The sequence below is a fragment of the Antechinus flavipes genome, chromosome 3, assembly GCF_016432865.1.
Source record: "Antechinus flavipes isolate AdamAnt ecotype Samford, QLD, Australia chromosome 3, AdamAnt_v2, whole genome shotgun sequence".
Classification (NCBI taxonomy): Eukaryota; Metazoa; Chordata; class Mammalia; order Dasyuromorphia; family Dasyuridae; genus Antechinus; species Antechinus flavipes.
The window spans coordinates 10,422,983-10,448,686 of record NC_067400.1 but is presented as its reverse complement, the minus strand read 5'-3'; the positions used below and the strand labels follow the sequence as shown (position 1 = coordinate 10,448,686).

General features: G+C 60.1%; 2 protein-coding genes across 6 annotated transcripts in view; one reads left to right on the top strand and one right to left on the bottom strand.

Annotated features, from left to right (window-relative positions):
- ERFE (erythroferrone) overlaps positions 1-2,012 on the top strand; it is a 12,019-nt gene extending 10,007 nt beyond the window's left edge. The window contains exons 7-9 of the mRNA XM_051990475.1: positions 9-346; positions 493-650; positions 746-2,012. Coding sequence (XP_051846435.1) covers positions 9-346; positions 493-650; positions 746-906 — 657 coding nt within the window. The 3' untranslated portion in view covers positions 907-2,012. The remainder of the gene's footprint in view (positions 1-8; positions 347-492; positions 651-745) is intronic.
- Positions 2,013-2,572: 560 nt separating this feature from the next.
- Positions 2,573-24,824, bottom strand: ILKAP (ILK associated serine/threonine phosphatase). 5 transcript variants are annotated; one of them, XM_051991739.1, is made up of 13 exons: positions 24,668-24,824; positions 20,730-20,798; positions 14,800-14,865; positions 14,276-14,332; positions 10,994-11,113; positions 10,078-10,204; positions 7,383-7,489; positions 6,544-6,637; positions 6,256-6,343; positions 5,887-6,008; positions 3,773-3,892; positions 3,113-3,194; positions 2,573-2,809 (listed from the first exon to the last, which is right to left on the bottom strand). In XM_051991739.1, exons 1-13 carry the CDS (start codon positions 24,720-24,722, stop codon positions 2,669-2,671), a joined length of 1,248 nt encoding a protein of 415 aa, XP_051847699.1. In that variant the 5' UTR covers positions 24,723-24,824; the 3' UTR covers positions 2,573-2,668. The 5 variants fall into 5 exon arrangements, with proteins under 5 accessions (XP_051847699.1, XP_051847700.1, XP_051847701.1 ...); XM_051991740.1 differs by lacking the exon at positions 14,276-14,332; XM_051991741.1 differs by lacking the exon at positions 20,730-20,798.
- Between the last annotated feature and the right edge of the window lie 880 nt (positions 24,825-25,704).

Here is a 25,704-nt window from a genome sequence, read left to right as displayed (position 1 = left end):
CCTTCCAGCCCGGAAAGGAGGGGTCGTTCCAGCGCGGGCCGGGGCTGAACCTCACCAGCGGCCAGTACACGGCGCCCATCACGGGCTTCTACACCTTCGCCGCGACCCTGTACGTGGGTAAGAGCCTGGGCCGGGACGAGGCTGGGGTCGGAGCCGGGGGGCGGCTGAGCCCGGGTGTAAATGGGGCCAGAACAAAGCCCCGGGGACTCACCGGCGAGTCCGAGAAAGATCAGGGGCGAGGCCGAGTCCCAGGCCGAGGCTCCCTGTGCCGGGCCGAGGCTCTGAGGCTCCCTGTGCCGGGCCGAGGCTCCCTGTGCCGGGCCGAGGCTCCCTGTGCCGGGCCGAGGCTCTGAGGCTCCCTGTGCCGGGCTGAGGCTCCCTGTGCTGGGCTGTGGCTCTGAGGCTCCCTGTGCCGGGCCGAGGCTCCCAGGCTCCCTGTGCCGGGCCGAGGCTCCCTGTGCCAGGCTAAGGCTCTGAGGCTCCCTGTGCCAGGCTGAGGCTCCCAGGCTCCCTGTGCCGGGCCAAGGCTCCCTGTGCCAGGCTGAGGCTCCCAGGCTCCCTGTGCCGGGCCAAGGCTCCTTGTGCCAGGCTGAGGCTCCCAGGCTCCCTGTGCCGGGCCGAGGCTCTGAGGCTCCCTGGGCCGGGCCGAGGCTCCTTGTGCCAGGCTGAGGCTCCCAGGCTCCCTGTGCCGGGCCGGTTCTCCCCATCAGACAGGGGCAGAGGGCCGGGGCATTCGCGGCCTGAGCCCACGCTCGGCCCGCCGGCTCTCTGCCCCTCCTCACCGCCCCTTTGCGTCTCCCCCTGCAGGCCGGCCAGTATGTCTCGGTCTTCGTAGACAACGCGAGCGGGTCGTCTCTCACCGTCCGCGGCGGCTCGGACTTCAGCGCCGTTTTCTTGGGGCTGTGAGTCTCCGCCCCCTTTCTGAGCTCTGAGGCTCCCTGGGTGAGCCCCGGCGGCCCCGCCTCTGGCCCCGTGAGGCCCTTTCCGAGATGGCCGCGGGGGCTCGGTCGGAGGCTTCAGAGACGGTGAAGTGACCGAACTACAAGGATTTTCCCCTAAAAAAAACAAGGCCGCGCTCATCCCGGAAAATGACTTCTGACCCCGGCAGCCGCCTCGGGGCACCACCTGCTGGCCGGCCACGGGCCTTCGGGCTGCGCTTTCCCCCAGCTCCGTCCCCTCGAGGTCTGGGCCCGTGGGGGGGAGGGGCGGCTCGGGGCCGTTTGTTTTCCAGCTGCGGCCCGGGCTCCTCCAGCTGAGGTCGGTCCCGTCCCAGGTACTGTCCCTCCCTCCGAGCTGGACGGCAGCAGGGACGCGAGGCTGGGCCAGCGGACGGGGCCCGAGGAGCCAGGTCTCCAAGCTGGGAGGTGGGCTGCAGCGTCCCCGGGGGGCTCTATGTCTCACACTGCCCCAGGCATTGCAGACAGAGGTCCCAGGTGGCTCGGCTCCGGACCCGGGACACGGCGCCCCCGGTGGCTCCCTCGGCCCTCGCAGCGCCCACGGCTCCCGGCTGGGGAGGGTCCCGTGTCCGAGCCTGCTGGGCGTGACCCCTCCTGGGGGACCCCGACAAAGGCTGATGTTTGGCAGTTCTCAAATGCTCGGGCAACTGCAGCGAACCCCAAGGCTCCAGAGACCCCGATTTCTCAGTAAAACTTGCGCCCGCCCTACCTGGAAACGGAGAAAGGCTCCTCCTGATAAGGGCGCGGCAGCCGAGCCCTTCCCGGGACGGGATCTTCCAAGAAGCGTGGCCGAGCCCGCGGGCACCTGCCTTGGGCATCCCCACCCCCCGGGCACCTGCCGGTTAGCGACACCCGCCCGAGTGCCCGAGAGCGCAGAGTGGGGGAGCGGGGACCCCGAGGACACCGGCGGGACACGGCGCGCTGACCGGGATGCTGGGCCTGGCCAGGCCCCTCTCCCCCTGCCCCCGGGGGAGGACGGTGGGGTCCGGCCCGTCTGGGATGGATTTCTTCTGCACAAAACCATGAGTTAAATAAACGCCGCGCGGCTCCCCCCGACCGGCTCGATTCTCCCCCACACTAAGAGCGCCCCGGCCCCCCTTTTCTCAGGGACACTGAGGCGGGGCTACCACTGAGTCTGAGGCGTCCGAGTCCCCGCGCCGAGATCCCCCCACCCACGAGGGCCCGGCCCCGACCCGGAGCAGGGGCTTCTCTGCCCGGGGCGTGTGGGACCGCGGGACGGGGCGAAGACCAGGGCGGGGACGCTGGCAGGAGGTGGGCCCAGAGAGAAGGCCGCAGGGGGGGCGAGGCGGCGTCCGGCAGAGGAGGCCCGATGTGGCTGCACGGAGGCCGAGCCTCCCAAGCAAAGACCCAAGAGAGGGACGGGAAGAGGCGGAGCAGGACCCCAGGACCCCGCGGGACCCCGCACTGCCTTCTGCACCCCCGGCCTCTGCCTTTACCGAAGTTCTCCCCTACCTGGGGGACCTGCCCCCCGGCCCCTTGTCTGCCCAGACCAGCCCGACGGCGTTGTCCCCCCCGAGGCCGGCACTCGGCTGGCCGGGGTCACCGTCTGGGACCCCCGGGGGCTCTCAGGGGCTCCGCAATGAGGGCAGCTCGGGTTAGAAAAAACAAACAAACCACCTTTATTTACAAGCACAGAGCACAGGATGCGCACAGAACCGAGCCCCCCCTCGCCGCCCTGCGGGGCGCCGCCCTCACTTCCCTATCCGCACGACCATCACGGTCACGTTGTCCGCGGAGCCGCGCTGCACGGCCTTGGTGGCCAGCCGGTTGCAGGCCGCCTCGTACCTGGCGTCGAGGGCCGACTTCCCTTCCCGGGTCTGGATCTTCTCGTCCTTCTCCCCCAAGGGAAAAACGGCCGTCACCCCCACAGTCGTCACCCCCACGGCCGTCACCCCCACGGCCGTCACCCCCACGGCCCTCCCCGGGGCTCTGGCCTGGCTGGGGGTGGGGCGGGGGAGTCCTCCCGGCCCGACTGGGGATTGAGGTGGGCGGGGCCTACGGGGCGCCAGGGGCGATGCCCGGGGGCACCCGCTCACAGAGGCCGGGCAAAGGCCAGAACAAGGACCTCCCGGGGTCTTTCCAAAGCCCAAGGGCCCAAGGCCAGCCCTCCCCCGCCCGGGACCCCCATCTCCTACCTCCAGGCAGGACAAGATGAAGGTCACAGCTTCCTCAGGGGTGAAGACCTTGAAGAGCCCGTCACAAGCCAGCATGATGAACCTGACAGGGGAGGGGGGAGGGAAATGAGCCCCCGCCAAGGCCTTGGTCCCTCCCGACCCCACAACACACTCTCCCCGTTCTCTGCCCCCACAGCACTTCTGGGGAGCAGGCCAAGGGGTGACTGGGACGGTCGGGGCTGACCCATGTGGGCTCCATGGGTCCGACACGGGCCACGAGGCAAACCCGGGAGCGCTCGGGGGCCCGGATGGAGGGGACGGGCCGGGGCACACAGGCAGAAGGCCGCCCTGCCCCCCTCAGCGAGGCCAGAGTGCCCGGGGGGCCCCGAGAGCACGTGGCCGCCCGAGCCTGGGCCCAGCCATAGAGTCGCGGCCCTCGGGACCCCATCACTCTGGGGGCCACCTCCCCACGGGACAGCGGGGCCCCAGAGCTTGTGCTCACCACGCTGGGCCCCCAGTCTAGCCTCGGAGAAAGGCCCCCCGCACTAGTGACCAGGTAAAGCATGAGCGCTGCCCCCCAAGAGCAGCGGGCACCAGGGGGCCTCTGCCTGCGCCGCTCCTTGTGAGCCCTCTGGCTGGGCCCCACGCGCCCGCCCCCCTGCTCTCAGGGGGGGCCTTTACCTGTCGTTCTGGGTGAGCTGGCAGCGTTTGATGTCGGGCACCGAGGTGACGCCGCAGCGCTTGTACTGCCCGTCCCCGATGGAGCGCGACACCTCCAGCACGCCGAGGACTCGGCCGTCCCTGGGGGGAGAGGGTGATCAGGCCCCGCCCCCGCTGCCCTCCAAGTACCCAGGCCCCCGGGGGGCGCTGGTCTCTCCCCTCGCCTTGGAGAGGGGACACAGACTGAAACCCGGACGCCCTCCCCTCCCCCAGCATCGCCACCAGCTCACCGGGAGGCCCCAAGGAAAGCCACCAGAACCGCGGCTCCGGGCCCGGCCCCCAGGTTTCCCCAGCTCCTGCCTGGCCCAGGGCTTCCGGCCCTTTGTCTCTCCCCGCCCCCATGACCCCACAGTCCCCTCGACCCCCCGGCCCTTCTCCCCATTACCCACAAGGCCCTGCTTCGGGTCTCCCCGCTCCCTGGTAAGAGCAAAGGCGCCCCCTGCTGGCCCGGGGAGGTGGGAGAAGCCTCCTGGGGAGACGGGCCGAGGGGACAGAGGCCGGCGTCTCCAGGCCGTTGGCAGAAGTGGGGGGAGGGGGGATCGGAGCATTGTGCTCCTCCACCCCCCACCGCGCCTCCAGCCTGGTCTCCCCCGCCCGCGTGCACTGGGCCAGCCGTGGCAGAGGGACCCACTTCCACGTGGCAGGAGCCCTTTGGACCCCGCCCTGAGATGGGGACCCCCAAGGTGGCCTCAGACGCTCGCGACCTCTGCCCCCTCTTTAGGAGGCCGGCCTCCCCGGCTCCCAGACCCGCAGAGCAGAGGGAGGGGGCACCCCCAGGCTCTGCCCGCTTTCCCAGCATCCCCTGCAGGCTGACCTTGTGCTGACCCTGCGGACCACCCACTTCCAGGGAAAGGTCATGCCTCAGACCAGACCAGGGGCCCGTGTGCCCACGTGGAGAGGAGGGCCGGGCTGAGTGGGGCCTCTGCCCTTGGGATGGAAGCCCCCTGGGGGCAGGGAGGGGACCGTCCCGTATTCGCCTAAGTGAAGCCCCGGGGACATCGTGGATGAGACCCCACAAGGAGTCAGGGGGGCTGGGTTCAAATCCTGCTTCGGACACTGGCTACCTCTAAGAGCCGACAGCGCCACAGACAGAGATAAGGAGCCCGTGTGAGACAGGGTCAGGAGGTCAGAGGGCCCCGGCTCCCATCCGGCCTCGCTGGGTGTCTCTGGGCAAAGTTCGCCCCCGCCTGCCTCAGTTTCCTCATTTACATCTCGGGACTCCGGGGGGGGGGGGTAGAGTCCGTGACCCCAGTGTAAGCACAGGGGGCACCAATGGCAGCTTAAGGACAATCACTGAGTAAAAGCCAAGACTGAACCGCTGCCTGGATCTGACCAATCAGGTGACACGTTCTTAATTCTGGCTCCGCCTCCTCCCCTGAAGGGAAGGGCCCAACCAGCTCTCTGGCTCCCCAACTGCTCAGGGGCCCAGAAGATGCCCCCCCCCCCCCCCCAGCTCACTCAGGCGGGCCCGCAGCAGCCCCACCCCCTGAGAACGCACTGGGACACCAAGTCCCTTTGAGGGGACTCCCCCCCATCCTCTCTTATCTCCCCCAGGAAACCTGGTTTGCAAGTTAGGAGAAGAAAGGGCCAGAAAGTTCCTCTGCGGAGCTGATAACCCGGCAGCCCGGGCACTGGGCACTGCCACCTGCCTCCGCCTCAGCACCGCCCCTGGCAGAGCCGGCGGGCGATAAACAAGGGGCACCATGTGCTAGCCGAGATACAGAAAAGGGCAGAGGGCCATTCCCCGGCAGGCCCAGGGCTCACCGCAGGAGGCCAGGTCGGGGCAGTGGGCGTGCGCCCAAGGCCCGTGGGCACAGGTGCCAGCATCGGAGCAAGTGGAACCAAGAAGAACTCGCCCAAAACCCAGAAGAGCCGCACAGCCTTCAAAACACCAAGCCAGTGGGCCCGGGAGAGGGGGAGACACGGCGGGGGGGCTTTGGCCGGGTCTGGGGGCCCAGGTGCTTCCCGTGCGCTGCCTGTGGCAGGGGAGCCCTTCCAGGGGCCGGGCAGGGGAGGAAGAGAAAGAAGGCGAGCCCAGCGGGAGGCCCCGGCCCAGAGCAGAGGGTCCCCCCTACCTGACGTTCCCCCCCGCCTTCTGTATCCGCATCCGCTCCTCGTACTGCGTGGGATTGTGCTCTTTGCTGAGGCTCAAGGCCGCGTGTCTGTGGCTCTCCTCGTTATAGCGGCACAGGATGGCCTGGGGGGCGAGAGGACGGTCAGAGGGGAGAGCTCAGAGCGGTCCCTGGGGCTTCCCCTCCCCCAGGACCGAGAGGCCACATGAGGTGACCAGCGTCCCTCCTCACGGACCACGCGGACCTTCAGCCGGCCAGCCCGAGCTTGTTTCCACGGGGCAGCAGAGCCGCTGCGCCCACCCCCCCCAGAGACGCCCCCGGGCCGCCCAGACAACCCTGGCTTAGACAGAAACCCGCCAGCGCGCCCTTTACCCGGCTGTCCCCCAGGTTGGCGATGTAGAGGACGTTGTCCACGGCGAGGACGCAGGTGGCCGTGGAGCCGTCCTTCCAGGCGGGCTTCCTGCGGAGAGAGCCGGTGCCGTCAGCCCCAGGGCCCCCCGGCCACCCCCCGCCCAGGGCCCCCCGGCCGCCCCCTGCCCAGGGCCCCCCGGCCGCCCCCTGCCCAGGACCCCCCGGCCGCCCCCCGCCCAGGGCCCCCCCCGGCCGCCCCCCACCCAGGCCCCCCCACTCACTGCCCCCCGCCCAGGCCCCCCCACTCACTGGCTGGAGGCCTGCTTGAGGAACTCCTCGTCCGTGTGCTTGAAGGTGTCCAGGAGACATCTCTTCACGGTCTTCTCCACGCTGATCACTTCTCCTGTCACAGGCGGACACGACCCACTCAAACTTGGGGGCCCCTCTCCCACAGCTCAGACTCCCCGGAACACACGGGGGCCAAGACGTCGGCCGCCCCTCGGCCGAAGCCCAAGCGAGCCCTTAACCCGATGCAGGCTCCCGGCCCCCGCGTCTCCACTGGCCATCGGGGTCTGTGCCCGGGCCGGAAGATTTCCTTGGTGACGGGGGTCGGGGGCTCAGGGACGGGAGCCTTCTGGAGGCAGACACGTCCCGTGGGGCCCGGTCCCTCCTCCTCGCTCCCGGCTCGGTACATCGGGCATGCTGGGCCGGGGTCTGAGCCGCTCTTCATCTTGCCTCCGTGACTCACTGGGTCACTCTCTCCTCCCTGGAGCACCCGCCCAGCTCGGGGCCGGCCCTCTGGGCCCTGCTTCTCCCCAGCCCCCTCCCCGTTGAGGATGGCCTCCCTGGGGCCGCGGCGCCTTCCCCACAAGGACTCGAGTTTCCCCCTCTGCTCCCCCGGTTTCTGGCTGAGTCCGGGAGGGGACTGGCTTGCGCTCCCCCTCCCTCCTGGGGGCCCAGTCCGTCCGCTGTCAGCCAGGTGGCGCTCAGGCGCCTCCTTCCGGTTGTGCCGAGGTCGGCGGGGTCGCGTGGGTGCACGTGGGCCTGTGCCCGTCCTGCGCCCATCGGGAAGCCCCCAGCCCAAAGCGCCCCCTCCCCCAGGAGGAGAGCTCTCTCTGCCCCGGTAAGGCGACCCCGCGAGCACTGACCCTTGGGGAACTTCCGGATGAGGTTCTGGTGCAAGTTCTGAGCAGCAAACTTGGAGGCCCGCACGCCGCCGTGCCCGTCGAAAACAGCGAAGTAGGAAACGCGGGAGCTGTGAGAGGGAAGCGCGCAGGCGGTCACGGGCGCCGCGCCTCCTGCCGTCCCAGAGTCCGTCCCCAGGCCGGGCCCAGCCTGCCCTCTGCAGCGCCACGGACCCTCCCGGGGCTCTCCGCGATGCTCCTGCCCACGCTTCTCTTGGGGGGAGACCACCCACATTTCCCGGGAGGCCCCTGAGGTGCGCAATGCCCGTCTCAGCCAAGGCAGTCAGAAATAGCAGAGGCCTGGAAACGGCCTCAGGCACCAAAGGGAGCATCCCGCCCTGACCCGGGTTAAGCTGCGGGACCACAGCCCCCGGCCCTTCTGCCTCGGCTCCCCCTTTCTCTCTGGGTCCTCCCTGCCTCCCCTGGCGCCCGTGGCCGGGTCTGAAGCACGAGGTTCCTTTCTCCCGAGATCCCGACTCCTGTTTCCTTCATCCTTCCACTAAAGCCTCCGTGCCCTCCATGACTCTCTGATGCCCCCAGGTGCTGATGCCACCTTCCCCACCTCCGGCCCAGCCCTGACACACCCCCTCCCTCGGGGCAGCGCCCCCTCCCCCGAGCTGCACCACCTCCCCCCCATCGTCCCCTGCCCTTTCCAGGCCCAGGGTCCCCTCGATGAGGCGCCCCCTACAGGCCAGACCCGGCGGGAGGCGCACAAACAGGATCTGCACATGTGAGAAGGGACCCCAGGAGGCGCCGACCCCGGGGAGTTTTAGGGGGGCCAGCTGCAGGCCCCCCTCACGGCCCAGGCCTCGCCCGCCGCATGCTCACGCTGAACTCCCTCTGAGCCTGCGACCGGCCCCAGAACTGTCAGGACCGAGTGGAGCACCTCCTCCCCCTCCCCCCCTCCCCCCATGACCTGCTGAGCCCCCAAAGAGCCCGGGCACTTCCCACAGACCCGGCCAAGCAGCCTCCCCGAGCCCCCTCCCTCTGAGGCTCCGCCCTGTTCTCCGAGCTTTGTTTCCTGCACTGACAACTGAAGCTACATTTCACTTAGAGTTACGCAGAATAAGGAGGCACCCAAGGTCCCAGAGTCTCATGAGATTTACCCAAAGATCCCCCAGGGATTAAAGCTGAGGGACCCTGTCTAAGACTTAACTGGGATCAAGTGATTTTTGAGGGAGTGACTTTGAAAGAACCGAGATTTTGCGAGACCGAAGCCATTGTGAAGAGCGCATCCCAGCTCTGAAGGGTCTTTCTAAAGAAGCTTCCCAGCCCCCCAAGCTCTGAGCGCCGGCACTTTGTTGCAGCGCGTTGCCTCCCTAGGAGATCCCTCGGGAGGGAAGATCTTGCCTTTAGATGTCGAATCCCAAGATGCTAAACCCAAGAATGATCCGTGACCTTTAGTCTGAGTGACCCCAGTGCACCTGTCCCCAAGGTTGCGAATCCTCTCCCTACTCCTAAGGAATCGGTGCTTTCCTTGCTTCTGATTTCTTTATCTGAGAAGCCGAAACTTTTCTGAGTTTCTTGGTTTGAGCCTGTACCTTCCTTGTCATTTCTGGGATCTGTAAGTTTCTCTTTAGCATGTGTGCCCTTGGCGGGTACTGGCAATCTCACGCAATTTAGCATCACCCATTAATTTTGCCACTCACTTCTACTCTTTCTTTCAGCTTTTAACATGGAAGGAAAAAAAAATCACCATTTCTGGTTAATTATAAACAGTGAGTGATGGCTTCTCAGAGACAAAACCGGGAGACTCATTTTTAAGTGAAAAAGGGGACTGGGGAGAAAAAGGCGCCGGCCACAATGAAATCAGCTGCACACACAATTAGGGAAATGAGCAGCTGAGGGCCCCGACTAACAGCAGCCACAGAGCAGCCCGGGCTGGCTTCCCTACGCAAGGAGAGAAATGGCAGCGAAAGGAGAGGCTGAGCTACAACGTCCACTCAAAAGTGAAGCGTCTGCAGGGCTGTCAGCAGGCGTCCCGAGAAGCAGGAAAGCACCAGAAAGAGCCAGGCTGAGTCCAGCTTTGTTGCTAGAAACGCAAAGTCAAGCCAACGATGCTCAAGGAAATAAAGTGGCTTTTCCGTCGGAAATGCCAGGACCCCCGGGTCTGGGCCGGAGGGGCTCCCAGGGGGAGGAGGAATGGCTCCCAGGGAACAGCTGGCTCCAATGTACGGGGAGGGCAGCGCAGCGGGCTCAGGCCAGACCTGGAGCCGGGCCTGCTGCTCACCATGGGCAGAGCCCCCTCACAGACAGACTAGAACGGGCAGGATGGCCCCCACGGTCCCCTCCTCCCTCTCTAGATCCGCCTTCAGCACAGACGCTGGGAGGTCCGCCACCAATGGAAGCCCCGGGACGTCAGCCGGAGGCGAGAGCAGGGCCGCCCCGCAGGGAATCCACGTCTACCTCTTCAGGGTTAACATGGAGCTTGTGGGTGGCAGGAGCCTGGACGTGGCGAGCTGCCCAGAGCCGAGAGCACAGCACAAGGGGCTTCTAAAGGGTCCAGGCTGGACCCTCCCCAGGAACGGAGGCGGGAAAAGCAGGTGGCCGGTCGCCCGGCAGGAGGCGTTGTCAGAGGGGAGAAGCCGGCCCCTGGCTGCTCCCGCATGGCGACCCCTGGACCCTCCTGGGGAGCCCCCCGGGGGCTGCGGGTACTCACATCAGAGAAGACAGGGGCTTACACTCCTCCGTGATGTCGTTCAGGATCACGTGGGCGTCCTGCATCTCTTCTCTCTCCCCTTTCCTCTCGGCCACGTAACCTTTAAGGCCAAAGATCACCGAGGAACCTGAGGAGGGAAACCACAGGAAAGCGGCCAAGCTCTTCTCTCTGAAGCCCCAGGACAAAGGCCGCACACACTTCCCCCCACAGCCCCCCCCCCCCCCCGGCCTCCCCCTGGCAGTACAGGGCAGGCCCCTCCACCCGCTTTTCTTGTCCATCTCTCACTGGCCTGACGCGGGGCAAAAAGCCTCTTTGTTAAAGCCCATTAGACAAATACGACCACATTTGAATTTGGTCAATAAAGTCGACAAGGACAAGTCCCCGACTCTGCCTGAACCTTCTAAACCCCAGGAAGAGCAGAGGTTCTGTCTGCGGGGGAGCCTGGCTCAGGCGGCCCCTCGGGGCGCAGCCGTCCCACAAACTCCTGTTCCTGAGACTTCGGGGGCTCCCCCTTTTCTCTCCTCTCGGGCTAGTTCCCTCCAGCCAAGCCCTTCAGCACCTCTCCGCTACTTCCCCACCCAAACCAAAACTGCCACCAAAGGACAAAAGTGTCCGGCTTTGTCTCCTTCCCCGGCTGGGGCGCCCTCGGAGGGGAGGGGAAGTCTCGGAGAGAAAGACACAAACGGGGCCCTCGGCTGCCTGAATCTGGGTGGAAAGCTCACTGGCTCTGCGGTCCCGGGGAGCCCGAGAGGCCAAAGGCGCAGGACCAAAGGCAAGGAGAAGGCAGAAAGGGACTGTCAGGGACCACCCCGCCCCCGCCCCGGGACAGAAAGGAAGAAGGAACAACCAGAGCATCTCTGGCCTGGGCTTGTGAGGGATAAAATCTAAGACATTTGTTTTCAAACTGTCTGAAAACCTTTACAAACTTTCTTTTCCACAAGCTCTTCACTGCCATTCTTCTCTTCCTCCACGGTTTTCCGCTTTGCGGCTTTCCCGTCGCTCTTCGGGCCCTGGGATGCTTGGGAGGCGGGCGAGCCTGGAAGAGAAGCAGAGACCGGAGCCCCCGGTGAGCGCGCCCAGGCCGCAGGGAGGGCTGCGGACCCTTCACCAGAGATGGCTCCGAGCTCCTCGGCGCGCTCACGCCCGCTGTGGAAGAGACATCCCTCGGCCCGCCAGGACTGACGCTGGCCCATGGGGAGACGCCCACAAGCTACAACGCCCCAGACGCACGCTCGGGGGCAAGCACCCCCCCCCCCACGCTGACAAGCCAGCAGATGGGTTCTGACTCAGTAAAAACCGCCGAGGGCCATTTAAAGCCAAAGCACAGAGACGTCGCCGGCAGCAAGTCTGGACGGCAGCTCGGGGTGCGGTGGCTGCTGGAGCTGTGGTTAAGCCCGGAGTCAGAAACCGAGTTTAAATCCAGCCACGTGACTCCGAGCGAGTCCTTTCCCTGCTATTTGCCTCAGTTTCCCCATCTCCAAAATGGGGACGACAGCCCCTCAGAGCGCTCTAGAAATGCGAGCTATTTCTTGGCCAGAGACGCATGGATGCGCAAGCCAAGCGAAGCAGCGAGCTCAGAGGTTCCTGGTTTCTGCTCATGGACTTAGAGAAGGCTCCTTAAAGATCAGCAAGTTCAAAATACATCAGGGCAGAGGTCACCAAACCTCATTTCACAGTTGGGGAAACTGAGGCAGGCACGGACTCAGGATGTCCCTGGAGTCCCAGTGCTGTGGTTCTGACCCCCTTTTCACGTTCACTGCCTCTGAGCTCAGCACCTGCTTCAACATGAGGACTCCAGGGGCCCCTCCCCAATATTTCCAAACTCTAGACACCCGAGGGACAGAGGACTTTGGGGCCCTAACTTCACTATGCAAGGCTGCTGACATGGCAGATTTCAGACTAAAGCCTCACCCCCCCCCCCAGAGGCCAACTTTCCAGGGTGGGGGTCAGCAGGTCCTCGATGACCAACCCTTCCCATGGAGGGAGGTGGGCCCAAGGACATCGCACTTCCTATCAGTGAGGGCCCCCCAGAGGATCACTCCAAGCTGCCCTCCCTCCCCCGCCTTTTTGCTCCCTTTCCATTAGGCCCTGAGTCCCCTATAGTTGACCTATTTGCCTTCAGCTCCAGCCACACCCCTCCCAGGAGTCGCTGGGTCTCCCCGTTTTGTCTGCCATCCCTCGGGCCCGACACCCACTCCGCGAGGAGGCGGCTCCCCTTTGCTGCCCGGCCCTCTCCAACGCCCCAATGGCTTCCACGTCGACCTCCCTCCTTCCTCACAGAATTCAGCCTTCGCTCACTCCTGTGGCTGCCCCCAGATGTGGGGACTTTGATGGGCAGGCAGACCGCCCTCTGACCTCCAGCTCTCTTCCAAAAGGGGTCACACTCTTCACAAGAGTGGCTTCTAAAGTGTGGACCCCGGGGTCTCCAAGACCCATTCAGGAGCCCGCAGTCATGTTAACAAATACCCTGTGGGGGGCAGGGCTCCTTCTGTCCCAGGACCTCCCCCTCAGTCCCAAGCCCCTCCACACCCCCTCCTGTCCCAGCAGAGGCTGGGCGCCGGGGCTGCAGTCCAGGCCTGTCACATGCTGGCCGTAGGACCCTGGGCACGTCCCTTCACCCCGTCTGCCTCAGCTTCCTCCTCCACAAAGTGGGGATCACAGCGCAGCTGCCGCCTCGGGCTGTTTAATGGCCGAGAGTCTCTGAGAAGCGCTCGGCACCGGGCCTGGCCCACAAGCACGCTCTCCACAGCTCCAATCATCTCCGTGATTCTGGGCCCCTCTGCGCCGCCTCTTCCATCTGTCCCTTTCCATCAGCGACTTTACTCTGACTCCAACGCTGCCTGGGGCTCGCCCCCAAACTCACTTCCTGCCCCCCTCCAGTGCGCTCCTGGTCTCCTCCTTTCCTCCCAGACCCCTGGGACCGCAGCCACTTCCTTTCCGAAGCTGGCTTCAGCCCTCGGCACTGCCAGAGACAACTTCCCGAGAGGCCCATCGGGCTGCTGGGGGTCCCATTCGGGACTCTGTCTTCCTTCTCTGGTCTCCCCGTCCTGCTCCTGCCTCATCTGCCATAGGTGCCCCCAGGGCCTTTCCCGACCTTCCTGGTGGGCCGCCCCACTCCAAGCTTCACCTCCCGGCCTGGCACAGAGCTCTCTGGGAGGGGTTTGGGGGGTCTCTTTGGGCCGATCCCCTCGAGGTCTGCCGAGCCCCCATGGTCTTGTCCAGATCTCGCCGCCGATCTGTAGAGGTGTCTCACCACTGATCCAAGAGAAAACGAGCTGGAAGAAGTAAAAGGGAGCCTGGACCCCGGGGGTGCAGGATGGGGCGGCGCGCCTGCGACGAGGAGGTGCTTGGGGCTCCAATATGGCCAACACCCATGGGCTGGGTCCACTGTGACTAACTGCCTCTTCCTCTTCACCGTGGAGGGTTCTGAAAAAGCAGCTTGGAATGCCCAGAAGCCACTAGAAGAGAAGTGCCCCCTTCCTCTTCCTCCCGAGCTGTTGCCTCTACTTCCCAAGGTGAGGGGGCGATCTTCAGTCATGGGCATGTTGGGGGGAGCTCTCACCATGGCCAGAGAGCAGATGTTAGTTGTCAAGGGAACAAAACCAGCTCGAAGACAAGGCACCCTCTTTGCCTGATTTGGGGTAAAATTAAGCCAGACCCCCAAACAAGAGACAGTGTGCTCCTCCCTCCGTGCTCTCTGCGGCAGCGGCCAAGGTTCCCCGGCTCTCAGCCTCGCGCTCTCGGCTCACACAGTGCAGCCTTCCGGCCCTCCCTCACAACCTGATTCTCTGAGCCGTCTCCTTGCAGAGTCCCCCCGCCCCAACCTCGGCCCCTCTCGAGGCATCTTCTGTCTCCTCACAAGGGGGTGAGTTCCATAGTCTCCGATCCCCCCCATCAAAGTTTACCAAAATGAATAACTCTTTACAACAAGAAATAGAAAAAGATGGATTAATTTAAAGACCTTTAGCTTTTATGTGCCAAGAGTTTATTTAAACCAGAGTGACAGAGAATGGACCCTGGGAAGGGATGGCTGCCTATTTCTGCAAAGCGGACGCGGTCCAGCTGGAGCTTTAACCTCTTCTCTCTCAAGGCCGAGATTTGTGTGTTGCCTGAAATATCTTTGGGGAGAGAGGCTCAGAGACGGACACGAGACCACGGACGGACGGCACTGGCTCGGACCTCTCCTTCACCCACTTACCTGAGTCACCACTGCTAGCAGGTGGAAGGTCATCAAAAAGCAAAGATGGCCCTGACCCTGAAACAAGCAGAAGCCCGAGTGAGCCGGGGACAAGTCTCCCTGCAAGGCCTCCTGCTCCCGCCCCGCCGTCCCCACTCACAGCTCTCCTACGGGACAAGGGGCACGGAGCAGGCGGGGGTCCTAGACTTACCTGAGACTACCCCTATCCCTTTCAGAGAAACAGAAATCGGCTTGAGAGATCCCAGTTCGTTTTAACCAGGGCAACAAACACGGCCGCTCAGAGTCCGGGACAAACGAGCCGGAGAAACCTGCTCGAGTCTCTTAGGCAGATCTCCTCAGGGCCGGCACTAGCTACGAGCTGACTCTCTGCCTTACCTGAAGCCACGGACTCAAAACTTAAGACAATCCAACACCTCTAACATCTGCGTGTTGAAAATGGGGGAAAGGGAGAAAGATTGAGACAACTACAATCCCAGGAGGAGGAGAGAGGTTGACACACACCTGGGAGAGCCTGAAGACTGTACCTGAGTCAGCACTGCTAGCCGGGGGCAGGTCGTCAAAAAGCAAAGATCCTTTCTGGACGTCCTTCCCTGAAATGCAAACAACAGGCTTAGAGCACATCTCCTCAGAACAGAGGAAGAATTCTCAAGAGAAAAAGTCTCGGTGATAAAAATGTCCCGGGAAAACTGCCTTTAACGCAATTAACTTTCCCGGCTCTCAGCCACAATCACATACTCTGTTCTACAAATAAATTGCATTTTCGCTCGGTATTTAACAGGGCCATTCTCACTTCCAATCGGGTCGTACAAATACACTGCCTATGTAGCTTATAAACTTGTATTTTGGGAATAAAAGAGAATGCATTAAACATTTTAAGTTCTACCAGGTCTTTCAAAGAAAACGATAAAAGGAAATTCACTCCCAAAACATTGACATCCACATTGTTCTTCAAAACAAACTGAAGGAAAAATTGTTGCTGCTCAAAGGATTCAGCAAAATGAGTAATTCTTTCACAAAAGGATTTAATAGGGAGAAGGGAGAGGGGGAGAGAAAAAGAGAAACAACGAGTAACCGCCGAGGAGACACGCCCCCAGCTCACAGACAGCAAGAAGAGCCAAGTACCATATGTGGAGAACCCGGTCTGCTCTATGAATAGGAAGCAGTCTGAAAAAAGGCAAGGCCTTAGCGGGCTTCCCCGTCTCTTTCTCTCCCCATCTAATTGATAGGTATGATTTGGATGGAGAGCCAGCAAGATCTTAGAAGAGACTGTCAGCCAGGCGGCAGAACCTGGAGAAAGCCTAAGGGAAGAAAAGAATCAAGGAAAAGAGGCCATTGGGAGAACCAGGCGGACGAGGATTAGGAAAAGATCATCAGACTGGACCGTGACTAAGGTCATGTGACCAGAAAGCTTTTCTATGATCCTCGAGACCTCTCCAAATCAGCATCCTGTGCCAGAGCGGTCTCCACAGTCTGGAACAACAAGAAGCCCAAAATCTCAATGAGCCAAACAGGAGGCTGATCCTGGGCACGTCCATTCCCCTCTCCCCTCGCCCCCCGATCCAAGCAGCAGGCGGGCTACTTGCAATGGCTTCATCTCACGAGCCGAACCCACTTCCCTTCCCAGGGACCCAGATGTGCCGAGGCTGCAGAAGCATCAAGGAGCCAGACCGTGGGCACCCCAATGGCTCTGTGCCATCTCAGCCCATCCTTCCCCCTCAGAAGTCCCAGGAGTCGAGGGAACTGTCCAGCACCAGAGAAGCTGAGAGAGCTCTGAGCTCTAGCCATTGCCAAGGTAACTGCTATTTAAGGGGGTGACGGGGAGGCAATGAGGGGAGTCAGAAAGTGAGCCATAAAAATCGCCAAAGATCTCAGGAGGAAGATGAACATAACTGAACAACTCGAACAGGAAAGCCATTAACGGCAGAGTTATGAGAGCAGCATTTATGGCTTGCATAGCAGAAATAGCTGGCAGAACAAACACGACTCCGTGGTGCTAAGTCTCATTAAGAGACAAAAAAAGAGGATTAATGAAGTGGGAACACGAATACACAGGAGTGAAGGAGCACACGGAAGGAAGGAAGCAGAAAACAGTAAAGTTAAAAGAAGGCGAGAGCTTTATACAAGCAAAAATCAGTGACTCAAAGAACAAATGCATAGAGGAAATTTTAGGAATCCTGAACATCAAAAATGCAAGAAACAATACGAGCCAGCGGCTCAGAACTTCCGAACACCGAAAACAACGCGCCAAGTCAAAGAATCTCCCCAAAGCCTCTGCTGCCAGCCCCAACATGCAGCGCAGTCACACCGACAACTCCACTAACAACGAATTCTTCAAGTCAATCACGACTTAGTAAGCAGCTACTATTTGCTCTCAAGGAACTCCCAGGCAAAGGGGGAGACAGCATGCAAACAAGCCTACAGAACTAAGCTGGATGCAAGATAAGTTTGATATTATCGATTGAGGGAAGATGCTAGAATGAAAGTGAATCGGGAGGGGCTTCATGTAGAAGGTGACATTCTAGCTGGGACTTGAAGCAAGCTGGGAAAACAGGAGACAGGGATGAGAAGGGAGTTTTCCAGGAACAAGAGACAGCCAGCGAAAGTGTCTGACTGGGATATGAAACATCCTGATGCAAGGAAAATCAAAGCGGAAACGGGACTGGATCACCTAGAGGAGGGGTGGGGGACAAGGAGGTGAAAGGACACAAGAAATTTGCTGCTGCTACTACGGGGTGACAGCCTCTTAATCGCCTTGAGGTCAACAGGACAAAAAGAGGCCAAAGGTCAAGATCTGCAAGACAACAAGGGAAGCCGAAAGAGACCCTCAAAACTTTTAGTTCCAATAGACAATAAAGGACTTAAACAAGGACAAGGACTCTGAATCAATGAACAAAAGACCAAGATAGAAAGGGTATATAATAAGGGGAAAAGTCTTAAAAAAACACACAAAGAAAATGCAAGTTCAAAGACCAATAAACAAAATGCTGAAGGAGAGGAGGGAGAATTCTACTGGACTACTTAACTGAAAAAGAAAAAGAGGAAAATAATTAAATACCTAGACAAAATTGGGGGAGGGGAGAGAACAGCTCGGTTGGGACAGTTTAAGAGGTTTGAAAGAGAGAAAAGGTGAGTGAGGGTGGGCTCTGAGGGGCGATGGGAGACACCTGCCTGCAGAGTTGGGGAGCAGCCATTGCCCCGGCCCTTTCCCTTGCCAGAAGAGAAGGATGGGGGCTCCATCTGGAGCTCCGGGCACATATCGCATGCCACTTGGAATGGAATGATGGTCTTTCAGGTACCTTGGGCTCTTGCCCAAATCCCAGGGAACCCTTCTTCCGACCCTCGCCGTGTGCCCCCACCAGCCTCCCCACCCCACGGGCCCACTCAGGGGGTGCCTCTCTACCCACCCATTGTGAGCCCTGCCTGGCCCTCGCCTCATAGCTCGTGGCTCTTTTCAGCACCTCTCCCTTCTGCTGACCTGCTCAAGCACAACCCTCAGGCCCTGGGGATGGTGCCCACTCAGGAGACCCCAGGGGCGCCTAATTGGGCTCAACTTTGAGCCCCTCCTCCCCCTGGGCAGTCCTGTCCAGCCACAGCCCGAGCTACTTTGGCCGTGTGTGGCGTGCTCTTCCCTGTGCCAGTCTTGAGAGCTCGATCCCCTGGCCACAGCTTGCTCCAAAGCTCGGTACACGAATCCTTCTGGGCAGCCAATGCCTCGGAGGGCCTCAGATCTAGATGTGGGGGGCTCCCTTCTGACAAATAAGGAAAGGGGGCCCTGCTGAGGTCCAGGTGGGATCTAAACTTGTGTTTTCTCATGGCTCTGGACATCGGCTCCATCCTGAGTGAAGATGCCGCTTGCTTGGATGGCTCCCTCGGACAGCGCTCACTCGGCTGGCTCTCAATCACTACCGCGCTCCACCACAAACCGCCAGCACGCTCCTGCAGCCACGGGGCACCCCGGCCTGCCCGTGGGCCGCCGCTCGATGCCACCGTCCCTGCCACCGTCCCTCACCCTCAGACAGCAGCCCAAGCTCCGTTCACGTCCGTTTCTGGTCCTCTCGGACCTTCGTGCCCACCGTGCTGCGGCTTAAGCGACTGCCCATCTTCAGCTAGAGACATTTTTCTTCACTCCAGGGACTGGGCTGCTTCTTGTTGCTTGGCTTCTGATGCGCCACTGATTTTATAATTAATTCTGAATCTGCATCCTAGCCTGACTGGAAGTTTAGTCTCTGCCCTTTCAGGACACCCGCAGCCTTAAGCTGCCTCGACCACATCAGGGATTAAAACAAAGAGTATTTAGAAATTAAATGGCGCCAAGTCCAAGAAGCAGCCCCCGAAGTTCCTTTTTAAAGAGGCACAGGACAGCATTTCCCGACTAGTCAGAGGGAGAGTCCTTGACAAAGGGCCGTGCCTTCCTACTCACAAGAACCAGCCCACACACTGTGCGAGGTCACCCCAAGTCACCCAGCCAGGCGCAGACATTGAGCTCGGGCCTCCTGGGCCCCCCGCTCTTCCTCCAACACACACTGTCCCAATCTGTCAATTAACAAGCTCCGATGTTCTCTCAAACCAGCCCCCAAGGATCCCCTTCCCGGAGCCAGAGGCCGGCCTGCAGGGGGCCCTTGTCAGTCAGAAGGCCTTCCCAGGGCCCTGACGCCATCCTGGTCACGGTCACCATCCAGGGCCATCTCCTAGGTGAGGGTCCTGCCTCCGTTTCCACTTCTTTGCCCTTACAAAAAGTTTTTAGATGTACTTCCTCTGACCCCCTTCGGGCACCACCTGGTGGTGGATCAAAGGGAATGCAAGGCCTGGGGCCTATGGGGATAAACAACTCTTCAGCGCAGCTGGAACCCCGCTTGCTTTCCATATATTCTGACTTTTCTGGACCCTCCAAGACCAGACACGCTTGGGATTCAGGCCACATGTTATTAGACTAGAAAAATCAACATGTGACTAAAAGTGACTTTTTAAAAGTTGTTTTCAAGGTAAACTGCCAGTACAAAGTCCAGCACAGTGGTGGGGGGTTCCAGCAGAACGTGGACTCTTGGAACGCCCTTTGTGCCATCCCCGCGGTGCCCTTCTTTACGGCATTTGAGTATTTGATGGGGTTTGTGACACACGCACACGTTCTTGGTTAAACTGAATATTCGATTACTGTCCCCCCCCCCCCCCCCCCAAATTCTAAATTATTTGGAATCAGTGGATTTGTGCGCTTGTTTGTGATCACACTCGGGAAAGAATGAGAGAGGACACTGGTCACAAAGGAGCACGGTCCCAACGATCCCCTTGACTTCTGATTTTCCGAAGATGCTTCAACGTTCTGACGAGGTTCCTGAAAGTATGATCAGTTCCAAGTCCCAGCTGAGAGATGGGTGAGGGGCTGCCAAAGTGACCCTCCTTTCCTCCCGTTTTGCAATTTGGCTTCTGGCTCCCCACTCTACTGCAAGTTGTTTGAAAGGTCTGAGCCTCTTACATTTCAGACCCAGAGCTGACCCTCTCCGGCCTCTTCAGCCACTTGTTCGGGGGCCTCAATCTGGGGGGCACTACCGCCTTTCCTCAGGCAATATCATTCCCAATGACTCTAGAACAGGACAAGCGTTCCTCTCCGTGACTCTAGAACAGGACGAGTGTCGCTCTCTGCGACTCTAGAACAGGGCAAGCGTCCCTCTCCACTACTGTAGAACACGGTGACCATCCCTCTCTATGACTCTAGAACAGGGCGAGCGTCGCTCCCCGTGATTCTAGAACAGGGTGAACATCGCGTCCCCCTCCCCAGCTGCCTCCTGGCTCTCTGTACAAGTCCGTGCAGGTCCAGCTCTGGCCCCTTTCCCACAGAGTGCTGTCCATCAGCAGCATTATTCTGGCCCCCAGAAGACACACAGCTGTTTGTCCACCCTGGTCTCCGGACGGTCACCATCCGGCTTTGGGTTGCTCTCCCACCAGACTTGCTCCTGACCTGACCATCTGTCTCTGGGGCCGCTGTGCCCCTGCCGCTCCCCCATTTTCCCAATACATTTCCCAGTTTCTCTGTGCCCCAGACCCACTCCCCAAACCTCTCCCTGGACATTCTCCCACCTTCTCCACACTATGACCCTTCTGTCCACACTTCCAGACAAAGGAATCCCCTTCTCCCATGCCTGGCCCTTCACGCCCCCCTGGGCTCCCTCGCCACCCTCCCCTGAGCCAAGCCCTTTCCCCTATTTTCTCCAGCTGCACTTTCAGCCACTTTCTCAAATCCAGCTGGATGCCCCCTCCCCAGAAAGCCCCTCCTCCAACCTCAGACTCATTGATGCACCAATCCAACAAGTTTGTGTGTTTCAGCGACCTCTGCTCACATCCCACTCCTCAGTTTAGAAGCTGAGACCCCGTGGTTTTCCCTGTACTTCTCATGGTGGGGGAGAGAACCGAGGAGCCGGGGCGGCTCAGATCCCACCCTGGCCCCACTCGCCTCCCTTACCTGACTTCTCACTGCTGGACGGCGGGAGGTCATCAAAAAGCAAAGGCCTTTTTTTCTGTGCTTCTCTCCCTGAAACACAAGCATCACAGGAGACTCACAATGTGAACAGCCCAAAGCTGATTCTAGATCTTTCTTCTGAGGAGGGGGCTAAACAAGTCTGCATTCTACGAAAATCCAGACATAAAAAAGCCTGGTGGGGCGAAGGGAGGGGAAATAGCGCAGACCACTCTTCCTGAGAGCCGCGTCCACACCCACCGCCCCCATCCTCAGGGCGTTAGCCATGGGGCCGCCTGCTCACTCCCGAAGCCACGCCACCGTCCCCCCGAAAACCCTCTTCCTGACACTTCTCCCTCTTTTCCTCTGCCTAGAGAGGGGCCGCCTCTGACTTGAGGGAAGCAGCTCTACAAGAGGGAACTGAGCCATTGTTGGAGAACGGCTGAACAAGTTACGGCACACGAAGGTCATAGAATATTGTTATTCTGTAAGAAACGACCAGCAGGATGATTTCAGAAAGGCCTGGAGAGACTGACAGGAACTGATGCTGAGGGAGAAGCAAAAGATCATTATACAGTAAAAAGATCATGTGATGATCAACTGTGATGGACTTGCTCTTGTCAACAACACAAGACTCAAAGCAATTCCAATGGACAGAAAATGCCATCTGCCTCCGGACAACTACGGAAGCTGAATATGGATGGAAGAAGCACTGTATTTTCACCTTTTATTTTTGTTTTTTTCTTTCTCATGGTTTTTCCCCTTTGGATCTGATTTTTCTCGTACAACCTGACAAACGTGGTAACATATTTAAAAGAATCGCTCATATTTTGCCTGTATCAGGTTACTGCTGTGAGGCAAGGGAGAGGAGAAAAATTTGGAACACAAAGTCTTACAAAAACCAACCCTGAAAACGATCCTTACGTGTATTTGGAAAAACAAAATAACCATTGAAAATTTTTTTAAAGAGAAAGGAAAACAAAGGGGGGGGGTATTCTGAAAAGCTAATTATCCCAATAGGCTGTGGAATCTAAAAAGTAATACTTTCAACTGTAGACCTTTAAGGAAGACAACCCAGTCCAGGCCCAAGGAGGTGAAGAGAGATGATTTATTGACGCTTTTCTGGCAGGACTATTGTCTTCAATGTCTTTTTTTTTGAACCCTGCTTTGAACATAACACACAGTTTCTGAAGGAATGGCAAACGTTGCTTCTTAGGGGCAAAAGTACTTTGTAACTCTCCACATCACACAAATCTAATTCAATATTTACGTGTCAAGGAATAGAATAGTAAGCAAAGACACAGTTCCTGCTAATAAAGGCTTTATCTAATAGGGGAGAGGAGACAGACACACAAATGACTCCAACAGAATTAAGTGCGGACCCAGGGAGCCTGGCAGCTTCTTAGAAAAGACAGTTTTTACTGGCAGAGGAACGGGCAGGAGACGACAGATGAGATTACTGGGGCCTAAGGAATTCAAGTTTGCCTGCAGCTGGTGGGGGACAAGAGAAGAGGGAGGAAAGATGGGGTCTGCCCCCGGCCTTCATTGATGGTTTTCTCTGTAACTCGTTCTTGTAGAGTCTGACGAAGAGGCATAAAACTGGCGTGTATCAGAGGGGGATTCCTGGCTCCAGGGTCCCCAGCTCTCCATCAACTTCCTCACCCAGGGTCTTCTGGAGAGTCTGAAACGGGATCTAAGGAAGGGAAAGGAAGCGGAGGGAGGCAGCTGGTCGGCTGAAGACCAGAAGATGCTCGTGTCAGGGAGAGGGGGACAGCCCCAGAGGCTGGTCAGACTTGGTCGGGGGGACAGAGGACCCCGGGAGCTGCTAATGGCGACACTTCTCCTGCAGCACAGGACAGAGGCCAGATAATAACCACAGCTTAAAGGCCTGAGCGAGAGGCTGGAAGAGGGAGCAGACGAGGTGACAGGTAACCAGCAAATCTGCAAGCAACAGGTGAGCGATAAATACTGAAATGGGCTCTGCTGGCTTACTCCGGGAGGGACCCGAGGCGCGGGAAGCCGGGCGGGTGGACCCCTCGCACCTGGAGACAAGCCCCGGCGCATCAATCCTTGTCATCTCTTCATGCTCCTGGGCCTCTGGCTCCCAAAGGAAAGAAAAGGGACTGGGAAGGATGGAGTCCCTGGTGACTTCCATCTCCATCACAGAACTTCCTTAGTGAAGAGTATAAAAACACAGCTTAAGAACTGTTTAATATTTAATACATTAACTTGAAGATGTTTTAGAACAATGCCCCAAGAAAGGTGGCGGAAAGAAAAAAATGAAGCCAAAACTATGATCAAAATGAGGAGAAAACGTGAGTTATTTTTTAGTAACCTACCTACTAGCTAAAATTCTGAGAACTGATAAAGACCGAGTTAAATGCAGGAATTAAAAACGAAGACTCTGATGCATAAGAGGGTTCTGGAAATGTCGAGCCAAAAATAAGCTTTGCATAATTTAATAAAGGTCAACAAGCTAGAGAAGAGCCAGGATGAAGGAGGTTCAGAGACGAAAAACTGAAATGGAAAACTTTTCTCTCTGCTTAGAGACTTAGTCAGAGAGAGCTACCCTAGGGCTGCTACTGCAGAGTTAAATAGTAAGTTGTACCCGGGAACGGGGCTTCTGGGACGGATGGAGTTCAAGCCACTACACTTCACCAACCACAGGCCACTTTAAAGGCACATTATTAAAAAAAAGAGAGAGAGTCCTTTCTTCACAGCTGTTTTACATACAAAGGTTTTATGAAAATTCACATAAGGTATTAAAACAAATTTAAAAATGAGGCTCTTACTAACAAGGGCGAACCTCCCTTCCAATGGAGAACCGTCTCCTCCAACAGAGCTCTAGAACCATTCCCCGGGGAATCTCAGAGCACTTAGCTCGCCTCTTCTAAGTCCCAGACCCCTTCTTAGAATGAGCTTTAAATGCGCGAAGTACAAAGAAAACTAGCGACTGCAGCAGTTACCAAGGCAACCAGAAGACCACTGGCCCCGCGGTCCCTCCGTGCACCTGGGCCTCGGGAAAGCTAGGGAAGGGAACCGGACCGGTGAGGGCGGGGTCCCCAGGGCAGCCGGCTTGGGACTGAGCCGAGAGCTTTCAGATCCCAGGGGTTCAGAGCTGGGGGCTCCAGGCGAGTTTCCCCCGCCCAGGGCTGCCCACAGGCAGGTGCCCCGGGCCCCAAAGCCACGTCCCCTCGGACCCACGGCCCTCCCCCATCCGTGGGCACAGCGCCCGTGGGGCGGACACAGGCTCCCGCCAGTGGCGGCCGTCCCTGACAGACAGGCAGTGGCCACGGGGACGGAGCTTGCCACCCCCTACAGGCGGAAACGGGCATATTCATGGGGTGCCCCCTTTTACCCTACGGAGTAACATGGGGCAGCATCCTGCCCTGCACATGGTCATGGGGGTTTTTCTGAGGATCAGACCCCCGGGGGGGGGCAGGGGGGCCCTCACAGCCGTGCATTGGCGGCTAGCTTGGGTTAGAGCTTCTGTCCCTCCCCGGAGATACCCCCAGAGCCCTCAGTCCCGGGGGAGCCAGGGCAGGTCGGGGAGCTAGGCCACGTGACACGCCTGGCGCCGGCGCCACAGGGGGCCTCCGCTCTCTGCGGTCCGGGCGGTGGGGGGGCCCTGGGGCAGCTCCGCCCACCAGGAGTCCCAAGAGGGCGGGGGCGGCCCTCAGGGTGCTTAGAAGTTTCCTAGCCTGGAGCTCCCTGGAGGACCGCTCCCCAGTATCCTCCACGTGCCACGGCCCACACCCGGGTCCGCTCCGCCCTCGAGTCGGAGGGGGCGGGGAAGGTGGGAATGGGGAGGGGGAGGTCAAAGGGTTAGGGGATGGGAGGGGGATGGGAGCGAGGAGGAGGAGCGAGGGGGCGGGGACGGTCAAGGACCCGGGTTTTGGATTCAGCCGCCCCCGCCCCCGCCCGTGCCCGTGCCTGGAGCTCACCGGCAGTGGAGCGGGGCGAGGGCTCCGGCTCCGGCAGGTCCCCGAACAGGTCCATCCGTAACCGGAACCGGGCGGCGCGCGCACGGAACCGAACTTCGTCAGGGGAGGCGGCGGCGGTGGAGGAGGCGGAGGCGGCGGCGGCAACTGAGAGGCTGACGCGGGAGCGGCGACGACAGCGGCGGCGGCAGCGGCGGCCTCGGCCTCGGCCTGCTTGCTGCTGCCAATCACCGGGAGGAGGGCTGGTCCGAAGAGGCAGCCAATCGGTGATCGGCCTGGGTCCGGATGGGGCGGGTCGTCAGCCGGAAGTAAGGGCAGGCGGGGCCGCGTGTTTAGCCAAGAGGCGGGACCGGCTTTCGCGCCGGCGGCTGCGTTTCGACCCTGGGGCTGGGGACGGGTGACGGAGGGAAAAATCGGGTCTTAGTCGGTTCCTCCGGCTCAGTGATAAGGACCGCCCCCGCCGTGGAACGTCAGGAGGCTTCCAGGCGAGCCGGGGGTAGGAGAGGAGCGCTGCTTGGACGTGTGGTTCCCGGACTTGGCCGGATGGCGTACCGCGCATGCGCACAACCCTTCGGCGAGGACCATCTAGTTGTCTTTTATCCTGCGCTGTGGGCGGGGCCTGCGCTAGATCCCTTCCTCCTCTCCTGCGAGTCCCTCAGTTGTAATTTAGGATCTAAGTCCAAAGGGAGACCGTCCGGCCCTCACAGAGCTTACCTTCTAGCTGGGGAGACGACGTTAAGAACAGCGGGAGACAGAGACCCCTGTACCCCCGCTATTAACTCCCACAGAAAAAATGAGCTGCTCTGACCTGCCCGGTCCCTCTCACATTGCCCACTGTCACCCAGCTGTGCCCACTGCCCCCTCACCCAGCTCCGCCCCCACTGCCCACTCTCACCCAGCTCTGCCCCCAGTGCCCACTGCCCACTCTCACCCAGCTCTGCCCCCAGGGCACATTACCCACTCTCACCCAGCCTGCCCTTACTGCCCAGTCTCACCCAGGTTGCACACTGCCTGTCCTAACCCGGCTCTGCCCACTGGCC